Consider the following 19,366-nt stretch of genomic DNA (forward strand, 5'->3'; position numbering starts at 1 on the left):
GTGATTAGATTGACTAGTTTTCTGTGAGTATGGTTTCAGTGTGTCTGCCCTCTGATGCCCTCTTGCAACACCTACCATCTTACTTGGGTTATCTCTTCATGGCTGCTCCAGCAAAGCGCAGCCGCTGCTCCTTACCTTGGACGAAGGGTATCTCCTCACCGCCGCCCTTCCTGACCTTCAACGTGAGATAGCTCCTCTAGGCTCTCCTGTACGTATGTATATTTGCTATACTCTGAATATAAAGTATATACAATACTCTAACTGTAGTCCAAAATGAACTTCTCATCTTACCTTGCTCTACACCCTGGTAACCTGCTTCTTTTTCAGTAAATGATGCCTTTTAGTTACCAAGCAGCTACTTTGGTCCTCCTTGATTGTCCATTTTTTCCATTTCCCTACCGCATTCAGTCCATCATCAAATCCGGATTTCAGCTTTTAAATATCTCTCGAGATCCGTCCAGTTAGTTTCCTTATTCCCGCCCTGGTCAAGACTACTTAACCTAGGGCCTCCTGTTGCCTAGGCTGTGGCATGGGTGTTGTGACTGGTGTTTCAACCATGTGCGCCCCTGCACGTGGTGTAGCTACCCTGGGCTTTCTCAGAGTCCATCAAACCTATCAAGCTTTCATCCAGTTCAAGGACTTCCTACGTGTTGTTTCTCCTGCCTAGAGAACCCTCATCCCAACGCTTTCTCTTGGTAACAGTATTTTCACCCTTCATGGTGGTTGGTGGTTTAGTCTCTAAATTGTGTCCGACTCTTGCGATCCCATGGACTGTAGCCCACCAGGCTCCTCTGTCCTTGCTATTCTCCAGGTGAGAATACTGGAGTGGGTTGCCATTTCTTTCGCCAGAGGATCCTCCCCACCCAGGAATCGAACCCGAGTGTCCCGCATTGCTGGCAGATTCTTTACCGACTGAACTACGAGGAAAGCCCCTCATTCAGCCCTTAGGCCTAAGCTAAAATGTTACATCCTCAAGAAGGAATTCATTATATACTCCTGAGTCTTCTAATCTATACTAAACCTTCCGTTTTAATCTTGTGTCAGTTGTGAACTTGCAGCTTTCAGCTCCAAATTCACCCCTGAGTACCTGCTCTGCAATAATGCACGCAATTCCTCCTCCAGGTTTGTGTCTGTGCTTTTTAAACAATAAGCGCGCTGTTTCCTCAGTAGAGGGCGACAGAGGAACATTGCAAGGGGAAGGGGTCTGCTTTTTGCAGCTGCTGAGGGTAGGTCTGCAGTTTGAGTCGTGGACCTCTGGGGAAGCTCTGTCTGAGCTCTTCACCCAGGACACGCTGTCCCCGGTAACCTTGTGGCTCTCGGGTGACGTGATGCAAACCTTCCCGTGACCCTCCCCATGGGGACCCCCCCCTGCCCACCTGGGTCCCTGATGCCCTCCGCTTGCTCACTTCCCCAGCTCCTGCGGTCCTCCCCTCAGGGATCTCTTGTGCTCCGGGCTCCCTACTGTAGAGGCATCTCCAGCTCCTGTGACTCACCCAGGTACCAGCTGCCAGCTTCAGTTTGCCCGCCCCGACTTGGGCTCCACAGGGTTACTTCCTGTTTGCTCTCTGACTACAGACTAACTACCTCTGTCTCAACAAACCAGCGAGCTGCTCTGATAGCCGGGAGCTTCAGCGGCGTTTCCCACGGAGAGCCTTGGAGAGGGCTGCCCTTCCTAGGGCTGCCCTTCCCTGAGCACTCTCTCTGGGTGACACAGAGTTCTCTTAGAGCCTATTATGCATGCGGGTTAGTCGCTCAGTCGTGTCCAGCTCTTCGTGACCCCACGGACTATAGCCTATCAGGCTCCTCCGTCCATGGAATTCTCTAGGCCAGAATACTGGAGTGGGTTGCCATTCCCTTCTCCAGGGATCTTCCCGACCCAAAGATCGAACTTGGGTCTTCTCATTGCAGTCAGATTCTCTACCATCTGAGACATCATGGAAGCCATATTTACATGAAGCTTCACTTTTTAAATCTCTGTATGATTGCACCTCTTGTTTGGATTCAGACTGCTACAATTATCTTCTCCCATCCTATAAGTTTTCTTACTGCACCAATCACAATTGCATCTTTATTTGTGGGTCAATTTCCTCATGTCAGTCTCTTCCACTGATATAAACGGAAACGGAGCGATAACAGGAGCTGTAAGTACACACAGCAGGCACCGTGTCTTTTTTTTTTTTTTTTTAATTCCCAGTGCTTAGCATAATGCCTGGCTCTTAAAAAGCACTCAATAAATATTTGTTGCATGAATGAATACTGTATAGCTGAGTTGATTTTCTGCTAATTTAATCTGCTGTGTTCTTATGATGCTCCCTTAACTCTTCTCAGTCACTGCAATCTACCCTAAAGATTATGCATGATATATTCTGGAATTTGTCGCATTGCAAGGGATCTGATTTTGGCCCTTTGTAAACAAAATAAAACCATATTTTTATATTCTACCATTTCTGTGTTAAACCTATTGTGGTGGTGATGCTTCCAACTGCAGTTACTCAAGATGCTTCTTTTCTTAGCTGTGTCCAAACTCACTATAACATGCATATTTCTTTTCCAAACAGGACTAGAAGTGGTTTTTTTTTTTTAAATCTATTTTAATTCTAACCACTCTACCACCACCCTTTTAATTTTTCACATAAATTCTACCCCAGGACTCACACACGCATATCCCTACAGGGCCTAGTGAGTAATTTAAATGACTGGGCTCAGCGTGAGGAAATGAGCAAGAGTAGGGATTATGGCAGATTGGAGAGCACATGCTTCACCTGAATGCATTTCATTAAAAAATTTATGAAAACACGGTGTGAGCCAAATACAACATCTGCAGGCACCACTAGCTCCGTGATTGCCCCCTGGTTAGATTGAACCATTCTAAATCTCAAGAACTAGGAGTCTTAAAAGTGTGAGATGCTTGACATAAGGTTGCTTTATGCATTTGTTTTGCTGAGGAAGGCCATTAAAGAAAAGCTGGCATCTATTAATACTACTGTCACTATCTCACAAAAGGAAACAAAAATTATCATCACTGGGAGGTGGGAAGCACACACTTTCCGGATAACAAACCATCTACTCCATGAAAGAACAACTGGCAAGCTTGCATTATTGTTTCTATGACTCTAGAAGGGAATGAACTTTGCTCCTTCAGAATGACCTTGACTGCTTACAAAAGAACATACAGTTTCCAGGGCCCCACTCAGGAGGTAAGGGGGCAGGAGATAGTTTCCATGTGTACTTTGGCAAACTCGTCAGGGGCTTCTGAAGCATACCCAGGTCGGAACCTTCTGGTCTGTTCCCCTTTCATACTCAGAATACAGAAAGCAAGTCTTCTCACCCTGATTGCAGAGAATCTTATTTTCCTGCACTGGAGGGAGACAGGGTTTTTGCAAAGCAGCTGATTGGCTCACATTGCCATGAAAGGCAGCTACCTCCTGGTCTGTGTCACAAATAAGTGATCCACAGTCTAGAAATAAGAAGCATTCACAGTGATTCCACATGCAAAGTCACTCATTTTTTTTTAATGTATTGATTTCTTTATATACATATAGATAGATATATTGGAGAAGGAAATGGCAACCCACTCCAGTATTCTTGCCTGGGAAAATCCCATGGTCACAGGAGCCTGGTGGGCTACAGTCTGTGGGGTCGCAAAGAGTCGGACACAACTGAGTGACTAAGCACACAGATAGATATATAGATATTCCTTGTTACGGAGAGGAATTAATGTCTTTGTTAAAATATATAAATACCCCCCAAACCATTAAAATTAAGAAATTAGGGCAATATAATATTTGGAGAGAAGCCAGTAGGGCAGGGGATACAGGAAGCAGTGGGCCCTCTCTTGGACTGGGCAGCTGTCTGTCTCCCTGGAGGAGGCAGCCACTACTCAGCTGCAGACTTTTAATTGGACATCGGAATTTCTGTGCAAAATCTCTGGAAATGTATGATGCTTGCATGTGATTTAAAAAAAATTAAACATCGCATTACATGTTGCTGTTGTTTAGTCACTAAGTCGTGTCCAACTCTTGCGAGCCTGTGGATGGTAGCCCACCAGGCCCCTCAGTCTATGGGATTTCCCCGGCAACGATAAGGGAGTGGGTTGCCATTTCCTTCTCTAGAGGATCTTCCCGACCCAGGGATCCAACCTGCATTTTCCACGTCTCCTGCGTTGAGCCGCCAGGGAATTGCATGGAATATCGCATGGCGGTGGTGGTTTGGTTGCTAAGTTGTGTCCGACTCCTGTGACCCCGTGGACTGTAGCCCACCAGGCTCCTCTGTCCATGGGATTCTCCAGGCAAGAATAGTGGAGTGGGCTGTCATTTCCTCGTCCAGGGGATCTCCCCAGCCCAGGGACGGAACCTGGGTTTCTTGCACTGCAGGCAGATTCTCTACCAACTGAGCTCCCAGCGAAGCCCTGGTGGTGTATTGCATAGGACAGAGAAAACCCTTTTGCCCACAGGACATGGCCTGCTGGTTGTTTGTTTACACTGTGGGCTAAAGTCACCCCAAGTCCCTTCCCCAGACCTGCAGGCCCATGCCTCACCTCAGACTTGGCTGAAACATGGGGAGAAACACTGGGGAAGGGGACTAGAGCTCATATTCTGAGAACATTCCCCAGAAGCTTTCAACCTTCACCTATGTTTAGAAACCGCTGCTCTACGGGGCCCTAGGTGAGGAGATGAAGTATATTCTCAGGTCCTCTGCTTCAGAAGCCTCGCTGACACCAGCTCCTGTTACCTAGGAAACAGCGCCCACACACGCGGGCCAGCGAGGTGTTAGCTGTGCTTTGCCTTAGTTGGCCTTGATTTCTCTAGGGCACTAGGTATACGGTTTGGCTCCTATTTTCTTGACTTTGATAAGAGAGTTTTCACAGAGCGTCTGAAAATAGGAATAAATGAGATAGAAACTCATGCCAGCCTTGATTTATGCAGCCGCAGAGAAAATAAATTACACTCCTCTGAACCTCTGGAGAAGGAAAAGTTCTTTAGAAGTCACAGGAGAGAGCCCTGTTTCTAGAATCCTGCACCATGCGCAGGACCTGACAAGGAAATCCTTTGTTAATGCACCCACCGTACTCCCCAGAGTGGCGTGTTCTGACGCGCTCCAGCCCTCCGCCTTCCCCTCAGTTTACCTTCTTGTGTCTGTAATACTGGAGGCAGCCGTCATTCTTCAGCACGAACCATCGCTTCCTCCAGCCTTTCATGAACCCGGAGTGTGTCCTCTTGTGCAGGTAGCCACGGCAGGCGGGCCGGGGGGTGTTGGGACAGCGGCTGATGTCGGATCCTACCACCAGAGTCAAGAGGTCTGGACCTGGAGGGGTGAGTGTGAGATAGTTGAATGATAGACAGCTGACTTGGCTGCAAATCTTAAAACAACTGCAAGGACTCTTGCTTTTGTGAATGGATAGAAAAGAGATTGTAGTTTCCGTAAATGGAATCAATGAAATAGAATTCTACCACTGGAATGGATCCAAGAGTTCTCCAGTAATGAAACTCTCAGGTCAAATAGGAGGATGAAAACTGGGGAGGTCCAGTGACTTCTCTGAGGACCTAGAGCTCATAAGTTCAGTTTGGTTCAGCCGATCAGTTGTGTCTGATTCTTTGCAACGCCATGGACCACAGCACGCCAGGCCTCCCTGTCTATCAGCAACTCCCAGAGTCCACCCATACTCATGTCCACTGAGTCGATGGTGCCATCCAACCATCTCATCCTCTGTCGTTCCCTTCTCCTCCTGCCTTCAATCTTTCCCAGCATTAGGGTCTTTTCAAATGAGTCAGCTCTTCACATCAGGTGATCAAGGTATTGGAGTTTCAGCTTCATCATCAGTCCTTCCAATGAACACCCAGGACCGATTTCCTTTAAGGGTTGAATCAAATGTGAGATCTGGTTTACCTGGTTCTAAGACAGAATTCTTCCTCTTCAACCACGTGGCCTAGTTGGGTCTGATTATGGATAACTCGGGTCTGCTCATTCTGTCTGTAACAATAGCAAGCTAAGTATTGAACGTATTTTGATTGACACCCAAAGAAGGATGATGGGTGATGTTTGGCTTTTCCATCTCACTTTTATTCAGGATGATTAGCTTCTTTGATCTGTGTTAGCTAAAGGGAGGGTCTGAACCACTGCCAGTGTATGTTGCCAATGTCCTCTCTGATCAAAATCAATTACTCACCTTTGAACTTGACGGGAAGTCCAAGAGGCTTGAAGCATACATGTCTTTTACCCTATCTTCTTGCCAACCCGGATTAGTACAGAGGATTGGACCCAAAGCTTTCAGTGCCCGACTTTCTTAGAGTGTCCTTTTTAGACTGTCTTTCTTACTCCTTGCTTCTTAGAGTGCCTGGACTTCAAGTCCCCTTTTCTGTAGAACTGGTTTGGTGAAGAGCTTGAGAAAAATTGTCCCTGTCCCTGATAACATGAGGTCAGTGTCTACCAACCGTGCTTCAGTGGTGCCAGCATGAACACAGACTTTCATCATACGCCTACCTCTTGATGCCTCAAGAAAATTCTCTGAATGTCACTCAGACAGACAGCAACCCTGACATGCTTTGAAGACTGCAAATGGGGTATGACTTCATTTACAATTCCTCTGAGATGGAGGCCATATCCCTGAAGGGGTACATTTGGCCTTGGCAGCGCTGACTTCATCATGATGTCTGACATTGAGATTACTGATCTGTTTAGAGCTGTCTATGGAAATGGGGGTCAGTGAGGAGACTCCTCTTATATAAATGACAAGCTCCAACCCAGGGGATCATTCCTGGCTGAGCCACATGGCCCTGAAAATAAAGATCTGTCCCAGAAAGGCTGACACAGTCTTAACTTTAGCAGCACGCAAAGCACCTTGGTAATTAAATAACTCTGCGTGTCAAGAAAATTCTTCATTGCCATGTAAATACATTTTAATTTATTGAACTGCCCTTAAGCTCCTGTCAAAAACACATCCAGAAAAATTAGAAGAAATGCTCCAGATTGACCAGCAACCCACAAATGTCTTTGTCTTTGGACTCCAGTCCCCAAAGAACTGTACTCCTGGACCTATATGCATCGCTGATACATCTGCCAACTTATTTATGCGCTGCCACAGCGGGCTGCCCCTCGAGGTCATTTTCCTCTTGCTTACAAAGACTGCATATGGGTTTCTCTGATACCAATCAAGCTAAACTTGAGTTTCAGCTGGCCAAAAACATAACTTGGTGCACCAGAAAATTCTCTCTGGGGCAGGGATACAGATGGTCCTGCTGCACCATGGTGTCATTATATCAGAAGGAAAGTATTTCACTTTCAGAGTTAGGACATGAGTCTGATGTTTGGGGAATTACTGAGTTCCAAACAGCTGTTAGGTGGTGGTGATGTTATACTCTTTGCAGGTCCATACTGGGCCAGGAGGACCTGGACCTGACATTTACAGAGACGTTAGACTTTTGATGTTATCTTCACATTTGATTATTTATACACAGTTTTTTAATGTGTATGCTAAAATAATTAAATATTAGGTTTGTTGTTCAGTCGCTAAGTTGTGTCCAACACTTTGCAACCCCGTGGACTGCAGCATGCCAGGCCTCCCTGTTCATCACAATCTCCCAGAGCTTGCTCAAACTCATGTCCATTGAGTCGTGATGCCATCCAACCATCTCATCCTCTGTTGTCCCCGTCTCCTCCCACCTTCCATCTTTCCCAGGAGGGTCTTTTCCAATGAGTCAGTTCTTTGCATCAGGTGGCCTAAGTATTGGAGTTTCAGCTTCAGCATCAGTCCTTCCAATGAATATTCAGGATCGATTTCCTTTAGGATGGACTGGTTGGATCTCCTTGAAGGGCATTTCTGGAGGAGGAAATGGCAACCCATTCCAGTATTCTTGCAAAAGCCAAAAAATGTTCAGTACGAACAATTAAACACTTCCGGTTCTGCTATTCTTTATTAATTTACTGGGTGCCTGAAACGTGTCAGTGTCCTAGTTCAGAGCTTCTGAAGCTAAGTGCAGATACAAATCACCCAGAGGGTTTCTTAAGTGCACATCCTCATTCGGTAGGTCTGGGATGAGGCCTGGGATTTCATATTTGTAAGGAGCCCTCAGGTAAAGCTGGACCACAGTTGAAGTGGCGAATCCTGAGAAAGTCTCAGCTGCTGAGAGGCTCAGTTCATGAGCACAGTCTTTGTCAGCAACCAGCGCGCTTCTGCCTTTCCTTGACTTTGATTTTGTTTCCCCTGGATACATTCATTTTCACCCCCAATACTTTGCAACAACAGAGTCCTGAGTTCCACACCCCTCCTCATCCCTGCCGTTACTGCTTGAGAGCTTGTTTGGAGATTCTAGCAAGGGCGCACTGGAGAAGGACATGGCAACCCACTCCAGTGTTCTTGGGCTTCCCTGCTGGCTCAGATGGTAAAGAATCCACCTGCCATGCGGGACACCTGGGTTCAACCCCTGGATTTGGGAAGATCCCCTCGCAGAGGGCATGCAACCCACTCCAGTACTCTTGCCTGGAGAATCCCATGGACGGAGGAGCCTGGTAGGCTACAGTCTATGAGGTCCCTAAGAGTCTGACATGGCTGAGCGACTTCACTTTCACTTTTCACTTTCATGCATTGGTGAAGGAAATGGCAACCCACTGCAGTGTTCTTGCCTGGAGAATCCCAGGAACAGGGGAGCCTGGTGGGCTGCCGTCTATGGGGTCGCACAGAGTCCGACACGACTGAAGTGACTTAGCAGCAGCAGCAGCAGCAGCAGCAGGGGCGCTCAGCCACTCATACACCCTTGATGCGGGGACTGGTCCTCTCTTATCGGGGACGGTCCTCCTCTTCGACAAGCGCGCGGCTCCAGGAGGGACACACACGTGAGGGAGGAGGGGACACTGGCCAGGCCAGCCCGCTCAGCGCCGGGGATCGATGCAGAGACCGATGCCGCAATCAATCTCCCTCCTCGATCCCCAGTTACTTCTTTCCCTAGGTCCGTCCCCGCCCTGGTGAAGTGAAACACACAGCCCTCGCCTTCCTCCACTGGACACCCCAGAAATCTTTCCCGCTTTTTGGGTGTGAGTGGGAGGAAGGCTGTAGGTAGGGAGGTGAAAGAGTGAAAAGAACTCTTTGTTTCCTGAGATACGAGGGGAGTTTGAAAATCCACGCCTTTAGCACATTCAGCTCTTTGATGACGACGTCCTGAAAAAGAAAGCGCTCTCCAGAAAACTCTCCCTCCCTGGCACTTTGGCCTAGAGGGTTTTGGAAGTAAGCAGTCGTCGGTGAGGTTATTTGCAGCTACAGGAGCGAGAAAAAGGGTTTCTTTTTCTAATTCACACTTCCTCCTCGGATCACTGTCTTCCCCTTATGCCACCAATCTTAAACGGCGTCGGAGTCACACCTCTGCTGTCAGACAAGCCCCACCACCCGCGCAGGCGTGGAGCGGCGACGTGCGAGGCAAGCCGCGGCCGAGGGCGGGCGCAGGGGGCTGGCACTGCCTTCACCCCCCAGGTCCCAGCTCCAGGCTCTTCCGTGCCCGCTTTGAGTCCAGCCTGCTGTCAGGACACAGAGGAGCCCGCCTGCATCCGAAGGACTTCCAGCTTGACTAAGCGTCGGTGTTTTTCCCTTCCTCTCTTTCTTTTCAGCACTTTTCACTTGTCAGTCAGCATTTTGATGATTAAATCCTCCATTTGACTAAGGAACCAAGCCCTATAAAAGCTCAAACCGGAAAGTAAGAGGGACCTCATGTAAGAAAAATTCGCATGGAGCTGTTGTTCCCAGCGTGATACTGAACGCTTTCTTAAATCTCCCGCTTTGGTATTCCCATCTATCAGACTGCGGTAATTTTTCTAGGTGTGTGTGATTAGTATTTCTGAATAGAATTGCTATTTTATTACTTTTATTATTCCCTATTCTATCATATATAACATATACTAACATGTTCGTCTATTCTTATTGAATGGAATTATTAGTTCAACAGAACTATTGAAAACTTGACCCTGTAACATACAGTGGGTCCTCTTTCTAATGCTGGGCTAGGAAGATATGATAACACCTGCACCAGAAGCTAACCCAACAGGTATTTAATCTTATGTCCATAAGATTTTGGCCACGCTTCCAAGATGCTGGGCTGGCTGTGAAAGAGATGCTGGGGAGACCTGATTAAAATTACCAACATGCAGGCCACCACCATGAATTCTGTATTTAAGGGGGTCTCAGGTGAGTCTGACATACAGCTAGATTATAAGATTTAAGGTTCTGAGAAAAGTTACTTATGTTTCTGTATCTAATCAGCAATGTAGCAGTCAGTAATATGATAGGATTTTACCAAAGTTTCACATACTTGGGAGTGAAACTGTGCAGAGATACATAGCAATCAAAAAGATATCAGATAGACTTTTAAGAAGCTTATACAAACAGACACAAGAGTCAAGCGTAAACATGAAGTTTCTAAACACGCTCTTAATAGGCACCTGGTAGATATATATTTCAAGACCTCTATGTTTCATACGAATGTAACAAAAAGCTCAATCATTTGTTTCACAATTCTTACTTTCTTTAGACAAGTTGGTGACTTCCTCTCCCAAAGAGAACATCCAAAAGCCTGTTTCAGATTCCGTATACCCCAAAAATACTTTGACCAATTTATAGGGCTTGCTAAGAAAATTGAATTTATAAAGTACAATATAAAAATTAAATTATTCCTGTTATTTCTTCCCCTTTGTTCTTTTTCTTTAGTTTCATGGTCATGTGTATCCTTCTCATAGACCCAGTGCCTCTTGGTAAAGCTGTATTTTCCCTTCCTTTACCATTACTACCTGGAGTATTCTTGCCTGGAGAATTCCGTGGCTGGAGAAGCATGACAGGCTATAGCCCATGGGATCATAAAGAGTTGGACAGGACTGAGTGATTAAGACACATACATATCCTACTTGATTATGATGTATTATGTATAATTTTAACAAATAGTTTGATTCAGGTATTTATTATTTTTTTTTCCTTTGGATTTGTGTATCTCAGTTCAGTTCAGTCATGTCTGACTCTTTGTGACCCCATGAATCGCAGCATGCCAGGCCTCCCTGTCCATCACCAACTCCTGGAGTTCACTCAGACTCACGTCCATCGAGTTGGTGATGCCATCCAGCCATCTCATCCTCGGTCGTCCCCTTCTCCTCTTGCCCCCAATCCCTCCCAGCATCAGAGTCTTTTCCAATGAGTCTGCTCTTCGCATGAGGTGGCCAAAGTACTGGAGTTTCAGCTTTAGCATCATTCCTTCCAAAGAACACCCAGGACTGATATCCTTTAAGATGGACTGGTTGGATCTCCTTGCAGTCCAAGGGACTCTCAAGAGTCTTCTCCAACACCACAGTTCAAAAGCATCAATTCTTCAGCGCTCAGCTTTCTTCACAGTCCAACTCTCACATCCATACATGACTACTGGAAAAACCACAGCCTTTGTGTATCTATACACTCATAAATAAAATTAACATATGATTTTGTTTTTCATACTATGCTATTCTCGTTCTGGAATCAAAGTTGTAGTAGATTCATAAAATGAGCTGACACGCATTCACTCTTACTTATTTTCTGGAAAAAAACTCTGTAGAATAGGGATTATTTGTTCTTTGAAAGTTGGATAGTTATAAAAGTGGTATCCTGGGCTTCTGAGTGGGGCATGGAATGGGGATGGTAATAGGGGAAAAAGAGAGGTGGTCTCTTATCTTATTCTATAAATATTTTATAATAGTTTACACAGATTTTCTGTCTATACTTGTACTAATGTTGGCTCTTTAAATGCTTTTGAAAAATGTTGTTTATCTAGGTTTTAAATTTATTATTATCCAGTGTTCAAAGTAGTCTTTTATTATTTTTAAAGCCTGGTTTTTCCTTTTCACCTCTTCATTTTATTTGCATCTTTTGCATTTTTATTTCCCAGATAAAAGCTGGTAGCCTTAGAGATGTGCAGAAGATTATGCCTGAGGATGGAATGATCAGCTTCCTAATCAAGCTAGGTCTCAAGGGCTGCTCTAATGCTCCACACTGACTATCCACATGGGTGCTCCATTAGGCTTTCAGTGGAGTGGGGTGGGGAAGTGGCCCCGAGGACCACATGGGGAGAAAGACACTATGAGGCGGTCCCTCAGTGATTCCCTATGTGTCTTCAGGTCTCTTTTGCTCTTGGCTATGATTCCTACCCCTCCAAACACACAGGTCCCAAACGACCCCCTTTCCGTAAAAGACTCTTACACTGTTCTCACTTACACATCTCAGATCTCGAATTCATGTTTCTGCTTCCGAGGCATCTCCACTGTTGGATCTTAGAAGGACTGGCAAAGACACACCGAGGTTCCCTAGGGTCAGGGTCTTAGGATAGAAGTCCACGCTGGCAAGCAAGGAGTGGTGGAACTCAGCTCATAGGAGGGGATAAAACCAGCCTACCACTAACTGCCCAGGACAGTGCAATGCTCTTTCCCCAGTATCTATGTTAGTCCATCAACTTTTAGAGAGCCCCCCAAACCCCATTCAAATTTTAGAGATATTTTCTCTCTTCCATTAACTGAGGCTGAATGCTTTCAGAGGTATAAAGAACATTAAGCTTCTTGGGGAAAAATAGAAGAAGTAGTAAGAGCGGAAATACTACTATAGTTCAGTTTTATTTCACTGAAAAATTGGAAAATTAATTTGTGAGAAAGAACCGTGGGAACAAATAAATCCAGCGGCGAGGGTTAGTGCGCCTCCCTTACTGAATGAGAGTCCGTCAGCTCATCAGTACAATCACTGCCACGGTGCCCCAGTCCCCAATGCGTGCCGCACAAGGACAGAGATGCGCAGGACTTGTAAGGAGTTGCTGCACAAGCTGGCAGTGTCCTTGGATTCCTGGTGCAGCAAGTACTCGACAGACAGCCAAACACTAAGCTAAATTCCACCCCCAAAGCTTCAGCGTGCTTGTCAGGATGCAGCATTTGTTAGCGATTTTCTGGTGCTGGTCTGCACTAGTGAAGTCTCTTGCGGTTGCTTACCCCCAAGCGTGATGGCATCATGAGAAATGTTGAGATAGTTATTGCTCAGCAATAAGTTATACTTCTAGCGCATGTGTTCTGTTCCAAATGCACACATTTTAATACCTCATGGCCTGATAATACACTTCGGGGCCACAGAGGTACACATGCTGCCTTTGGGAAGCCGGGAATAGAACACTCACCAAATAATCTCATGATGGAACACAGCAATTATCACCTGTATATTTTTAGGTCTCTGGGGAGATGAGGGTTTGTAAAACAGTGCTAAAGAAAGTAACTTGCTTTGTAGAGACAAAGATGGTATTAACCTTTCCCCAAAGTTTAAGGTGAGTGGATACAGGGGTGAAGGGTCACTATTTCTCTCTTGGTGAGTCCCTCTGTATCAAATTGCTTTAAAGGCAGGCCTCAAGTAGAACCTGTAGGAACTTTAGGTTTGTAATTTCTTTATTTCCTTCTCTCTCTTTTATAACATGAAAACCCCAAGGCGTTTAATTCTAAAAACTGGTAGAATTAAAGAAAAGAAGAAAAGAAAAAAAAGAAAGGAAGGGGAGAAGGAAAAAAGAGACCCAGGAAATGAATCCTTGTAGTGGTATTTTTCATGGCAAGGAGTTTAAGGAGATGTATCGATAATAAACAGAGCACATTTTTCTTGCTCCCATTTACTGATTTCACTTTTGTGGCTGGCCATCAATGCGGAAGGAACATGGGACAGACACATGATTCAAGACACGTGATCTCTGAGACATCACGTTGATGACAAGGCGGTTACGGTAGTCTCAGGAGAGAAGTGAAGTCGTGCCCATCCTGCGGGCTTCCTCCTCCTCGTGTTGGTATTTCCTGCTGTTTCACATCGCTGCCTTCTCAGAGTCACCCTGGACCCTGCAGACCACCTACCTTTCCTTGCAAGGTGCACGGCTTCTGCGTGCTCCACACTGGTGACCTCCGTGCCATTGACGGCCAGCACCACGTCCCCGACCTGGAGCCCGGCTTCCTCGGCGGCACTGTCTGCAAGTAGGGACAACGAGGGTCTCATTGAGGAGGGGTCCCAAACTGAGTGCCCCCACTGCCTGTCCTCTTTTTAAAAGGCTCTTTCTCCAATAGGCTTTTCTTTCCAACTCTAGACAATCGCCGGTGTCATTAATAAGAAGGAAAAGCCTCTCCTCGCAGCCTCCTTTCATTTCTAGTGCGTGGTGTCTTTACACGTCCACCCAGGCGTCTGTGTGGCCTCTTTGCAACATAATAGCCAGGCTGCTCAGAAACTCAATCTATTCATCCACCGGCAAGTTGAACTGCTAGTTCTCATCCCTTCATTGCTGCTAGGTCTCTTTGTAACCCTGAGAAAATCACTTAACCTCAATATCGTCATCTGTAAAAAGGGGGATAGGGGCAGAGCTTCTCTGCAGGATTGTTGAGGGAACAAGTAATTGAAATACTTATGAAGTGGTGGCAAAAACAGATCTTGAAGTAGTCAGAGAAAAAATAGATAAAGAGCTGCTTTTCCTTTTCATGGTGTAGGCTCCTTTCCGAGCCATCTCAGAAAGGAAGCCAAAAATAGCCTCAAACATTAAGATTTAAGTTTTGGAAGGTAGGGAGGATCTCTCCAAAGGCTATTTAGTTTACCCCTTGGTTTTTAGGCATCCACATTTACTGTAACATACCTAATATTCTCTAGGAGTCAAAAAGGGTGTAATAAATCATTTCAGAGTTAATTCATTTTAAATAAGATCTCCTATGTATTTGACCACCATTCTTCCTGCAGCAGTTTAAATCTGTTTTTTCTTTTTCATTTCAGTTTAAACCCATTTTCTCTTCCTTAGACCTTAGTGCTGGGTGCGTGTTTATGGACTTGCAGAAATATTATACAACGTTAGGCTGTCATATATAGGATGTCATAAACCTCCTCAAATACTTTTAATCTTGAAGCGTGACTCAGTTAGTGAGCTTACATTATTTTTAATAATGACTGTAGTTTGTCTAAGTTTGTTTATTATAGTAGGGAAGATCTTTTCTGCATGAATAGGCAATGGTCAATCAATGTAGGAAGGTTAAGTGAAGAGTAATATTTCATATATCTATTTATTTACATAATATCATCCTTGTGATGAATTGACATCTCATGGTATGGTTGATCATTTGAAAAGATTTCTTTCACTGTCTTAAAGGACTTGATTAAGGCAATGCCTGAGTCAAATTCTAGAATGATGATATAGATCCAGAAACAGTTTCTTATCAATTTTTGTACTTCATATGCTACTAAATATTATGTCTTTATACAGTACTTATCCAATAATACATTTTGAATGAATGAAAAACCTAAAAATTATATCTTCAAGGAGCTTAAAATTCCATTGAAAAAGAAAAGACATGCATAATCAAAAAGAAATACTATAATACTTGAATGGCAAGTAAAAAGGCATGAAGATAATAGGCATTGTAAAACTTCAGAAAAGAGAATTCTCACTCCCTTTTGGAGTGGTTAAGAAATGCTTTCCAGAGAGGTGGAATTTGGTCTGACCTTGATGAATAGATTCTCCATAGTGGGGAGTAATGGGGAAGGCAGGGTGACAAAGAATGCTTGGTGTTCACAGACCCAATTCCTTTTCCATCTGGACTCATGTATGGAAAGCTCTTCTCTGACTTTTTTGCAGTTTTGGAGGCAGTATAATTGAGTTTCAGACATTGGAGTTGGATAGAAGTGATGTATACTACTTTTAGGTGTGGCTCATAAAAACATCCCAAGGACCACGCTCCATATTCTCCACCCATCTTCCTGACTTCAAGGTCCTATGGTGTGAGACACTAAAGAAAAAATAAACCTGGATCTCAAAACATTATGTGGGACAAAAGCCATCTTCCAACCAGGAACATCCACATGAGATGATCAGCCTGAGTGACTAATGATCTTTTATTGTCTTAAACCCTTAATGTATATTCTGTTACCGAAGCTAGCATAACTTCAATCAGCAAGCCAGCCAAGAAAGAAAATCTTGTGAGCAAAGGTACACAAGCAGAATGTCTTAAAGATGTGCCAAGAGGTGGTGATTCAGATCCACTGGAGCAGATGTTGTGGGTGGATACGGTGAGCCTGGAAGATAAGGATGAAAAGACAGCCAGTATATAAAGTGCCTTGAATGTGAAGATGACAAATTTGTGCTTGGTGGTCCTTAAACAAGAGAGCCACTAGAAGTTTGTGAGCAGAAAAATAGATACACGATGGTTTTCCGAAGATTAATTTAGAAAAAGGAGGGATTAAGTTAAGCTTTTCAGCAAAGATATTATTATAAGAATCAGTACAGAATCTGGAAACAGGAACTAGAAATGAATAGAAGGTATAGGACCTAAATTACCTCAAGGCACTCATTTGCATGAGGAGGGCCTGATGCCTTTCTACCCCTCTTAGACCATAAGCATCTCATGAGCAAGTAAAATTTCTTATTTATTGGTTTAGGCATTTCCCATGGCTAGTATAATCTCTTGCACGTAGTTGGGGCATTAAAAGCATTGACTAAATATATTGAGATAACCAAGGAAGAGAAAACATTGAAAATGTTCACTGGGCCAGGTATAAAAACATCTTTGAAGTCCAGGATATGAAGTTGGCCTGAGAAATGGATTCAGAATTTAGAAAGAAAAGGACAAATATAAGGAGAGAAGTAAGATCTTGAATAAGAGATCTTGAGAATAAGATCTTGAAAAATAATCATAATTCCCTTTAAGGAGAGAGAGGAAAATGGGTAGCTAAAGAGGAACATGAAGAAAGGGCAGAGAGGTCCTAGGGAGCGTGGAGGCAAGAGTATAAGATCAGTGAAGGTGCAGAGGACAAGTGTATGGATGCCACGAAGCGGGGTGGGGGATAGGATGAATTGGGAGGTTGGGATCGACATATACACACTGTTGGTACTAAGTATAAAGTAGTTGACTAATGAGAACCTACTGTGTAGCGCAGGGAACTCTACTTAAGGCTCGGTGGTGACCTACATGGGAAGGAAATGAAAAAAAGAGGGGATGTATGTATATGTACAGCTGGTTCACTTTGCTGTACAGCAAAACTAATACAACATTGTAAAGCAGCTATACTCCAATAAAAATTTGTTAGAAAAGATTGGTGAAGGCAAAGGAAAAATTTCAAGATGGAGAAAATGGTCAACAGTACTATAGTGACACCACAAAAGTAACCATAATAATAGTATGGTTCTAAATCCTTGTCTATTCACAAGGTCAAGGCAAAGAAGGATGGAAGAAATGTGACTGAAGCTGGATTAGTGACGTCACAAGTGTTAGTTGCTCACTTGTGCCCGACTCTTTGCCACCCCATGGACTGCAGCCCACCAGGCTCCTGTGTCCATGGGATTCTTCAGGCAAGAATACTGTAGTGGGTTGCCATTTCCTTCTCCAGGGGATCTTCCTGACCCAAGGATTGAAGCCCCGTCTCCTGCACTGCAGGCAGATTCTGGATTAGGAAAAGCAAATTATAGCTAAAGAGTTTTAAGGAGTGTGATAAAAGTGAAAGACACATGTTTGAGCTATTTGTACTGAATCATATGCTAAATGATTGATTAGATGAAGTGATAAACTACTATATAATCAAAAGTATGAGTGTTTGGTAACAGATCTTCTCTTCCAAGTAAACTTAGTTTTAAAAACAATATTAGTCCTAAGGAATCCATCAATATGGACATACCTTGTTCTTTCAACACTTTGATTGAATCAAAATTCACATACCATATCATTTTACCCATTTAAAGTGTATAACTAAATGCTTTTTAGTCTTTTCACAGAGTTGTGAAACTATCATCACAATATAATTTTAGAATATTTTTGTTGCCCCAGAAAAATCCAAGTAGCCAAGAGCAGTCATTCTCCATCTCCCCTAGCCTCTCAGCTTTAGGCAATGACTAACCTATTTTCTGTCTCTGTGGACTTGCCTATTGTGAACATTTTATATAAAGTGAAATAATATAATATGTGGTCTTTTGTGTTTGGTGTCATTCACTCAGCAAGCTCTTTTCCAGACCCACCCATGTGGTAGCAAGCACTACATTCTTTTCAATTGCTGAATAAATATTTTATCATAAGAATATAGCACATTTTGTTTATCCATTCATCAATGGATGATAATTTGCATTGTTTTCCATTTTCACGATGAATAACACTGCTATGAAAATTTGAGTACAATTTTTTTTTTGGTGAGCATGTGTTTTCATCACCCAAAGTGTACACCTAGGAGTAAAATTCCTGGATGAAGTAGTAACTCTATGTTTATCTAACATAGGAGGAATGATCAGACTGTTTTTCAAGGTGACTATACCATTTCACATTCTTATCACCATTGTATAAGTGTTCTCAGCTTCTCCACTTTCTTGCCAATATTTGATATTTTTTACATATAGCTGTCCTAGTGGGTATGGGATGGTATTTTGTTGTGGTTTTCATTTGTTTTCCTTGATGACTACTGATGTGGAGTATTTTTTTATGTGCTTATTTGGCTATTTGTTTATCTTCTTTGGAGAAAGATCTACTCAAATCCTTTGCTCATTTAAAAACTGTGTTATTTATCTTTGCATTATGAGTGAAAATTATTCTTGTTTGTAGAGGAATTACTTCTGTAGTGTTACTCTTCCTGATAACTTATGTGATAGCTTTTAGCTTTAATTATAGAGGGTATTGAGTGTGTTCCGCTAATTTGAATGCAACTTACAAATTTTCCCTTTATCTACTAATTATGGTGACAGTTTGAGGCATGATGATATCTTGGAGGAGGGAGGTGTTTCAAGGTGACTCTAATATACCACACAGACAGTTGCCCTACTTGAGGCTGCTCTTGGGAGCAGAATGGAAGTATACATCCTACATTAGACAGGAAGGATCAAAGTGTTAAGAAAATAAGCCCACACTTTTCTAAATTGGTTTCCCCGATAGGATACTTGACGACATAGTTCTGTATTGATTATAAAGGGTTAAATGCTGAGCTACTTCATCCTTTTATGCATATTTACATATAATGTAGAATCTGAAAACTTATAATTAAAAAAGGGGGCTTGTCCTTTTCATTTAAAATTTTTTTACTATAACAGTAGCATTTTAAACTCTAGAGCTTCCAGAAAGATGGGCCTGTCCATAATTTCGTCTGTGGTCTGCCTATCCCTAAATGTATCATTTCCTTTTCAACTTTGCTTGGTATCAGAGTTAGAACATCTGTTTCTTTTGTTTATGACAACAGATCTCACAAACATTTGAGCCTTCATAGAAAATGTTCATGCAAGTGCCAGCTGGGTGTGGGCAATTAGTTATGTAAGCTACAAGCAAGCTCCCTTTCTGTGTACTTGTGGATAATCATTTCTATCCCACCTACAGGTCTTCATGCTGTATCTTTTTTATCGTCAGTGTGTAATTAAGT

At 43.6% G+C, this 19,366-nt stretch overlaps 1 protein-coding gene across 1 annotated transcript in view; it reads right to left on the reverse strand.

Annotated features, from left to right (window-relative positions):
- LOC114115031 (uncharacterized) overlaps positions 1 to 19,366 on the reverse strand; it is a 131,484-nt gene that overhangs the window by 62,133 nt on the left and 49,985 nt on the right. Inside the window, exons 7-8 of the mRNA XM_060416068.1 lie at positions 13,864 to 13,974; positions 5,126 to 5,304 (exon numbers count right to left, since the gene is read on the reverse strand). Coding sequence (XP_060272051.1) covers positions 5,126 to 5,304; positions 13,864 to 13,974 — 290 coding nt within the window. The remainder of the gene's footprint in view (positions 1 to 5,125; positions 5,305 to 13,863; positions 13,975 to 19,366) is intronic.

This window comes from Ovis aries, chromosome 5, assembly GCF_016772045.2.
Source record: "Ovis aries strain OAR_USU_Benz2616 breed Rambouillet chromosome 5, ARS-UI_Ramb_v3.0, whole genome shotgun sequence".
Taxonomy (NCBI): Eukaryota; Metazoa; Chordata; class Mammalia; order Artiodactyla; family Bovidae; genus Ovis; species Ovis aries.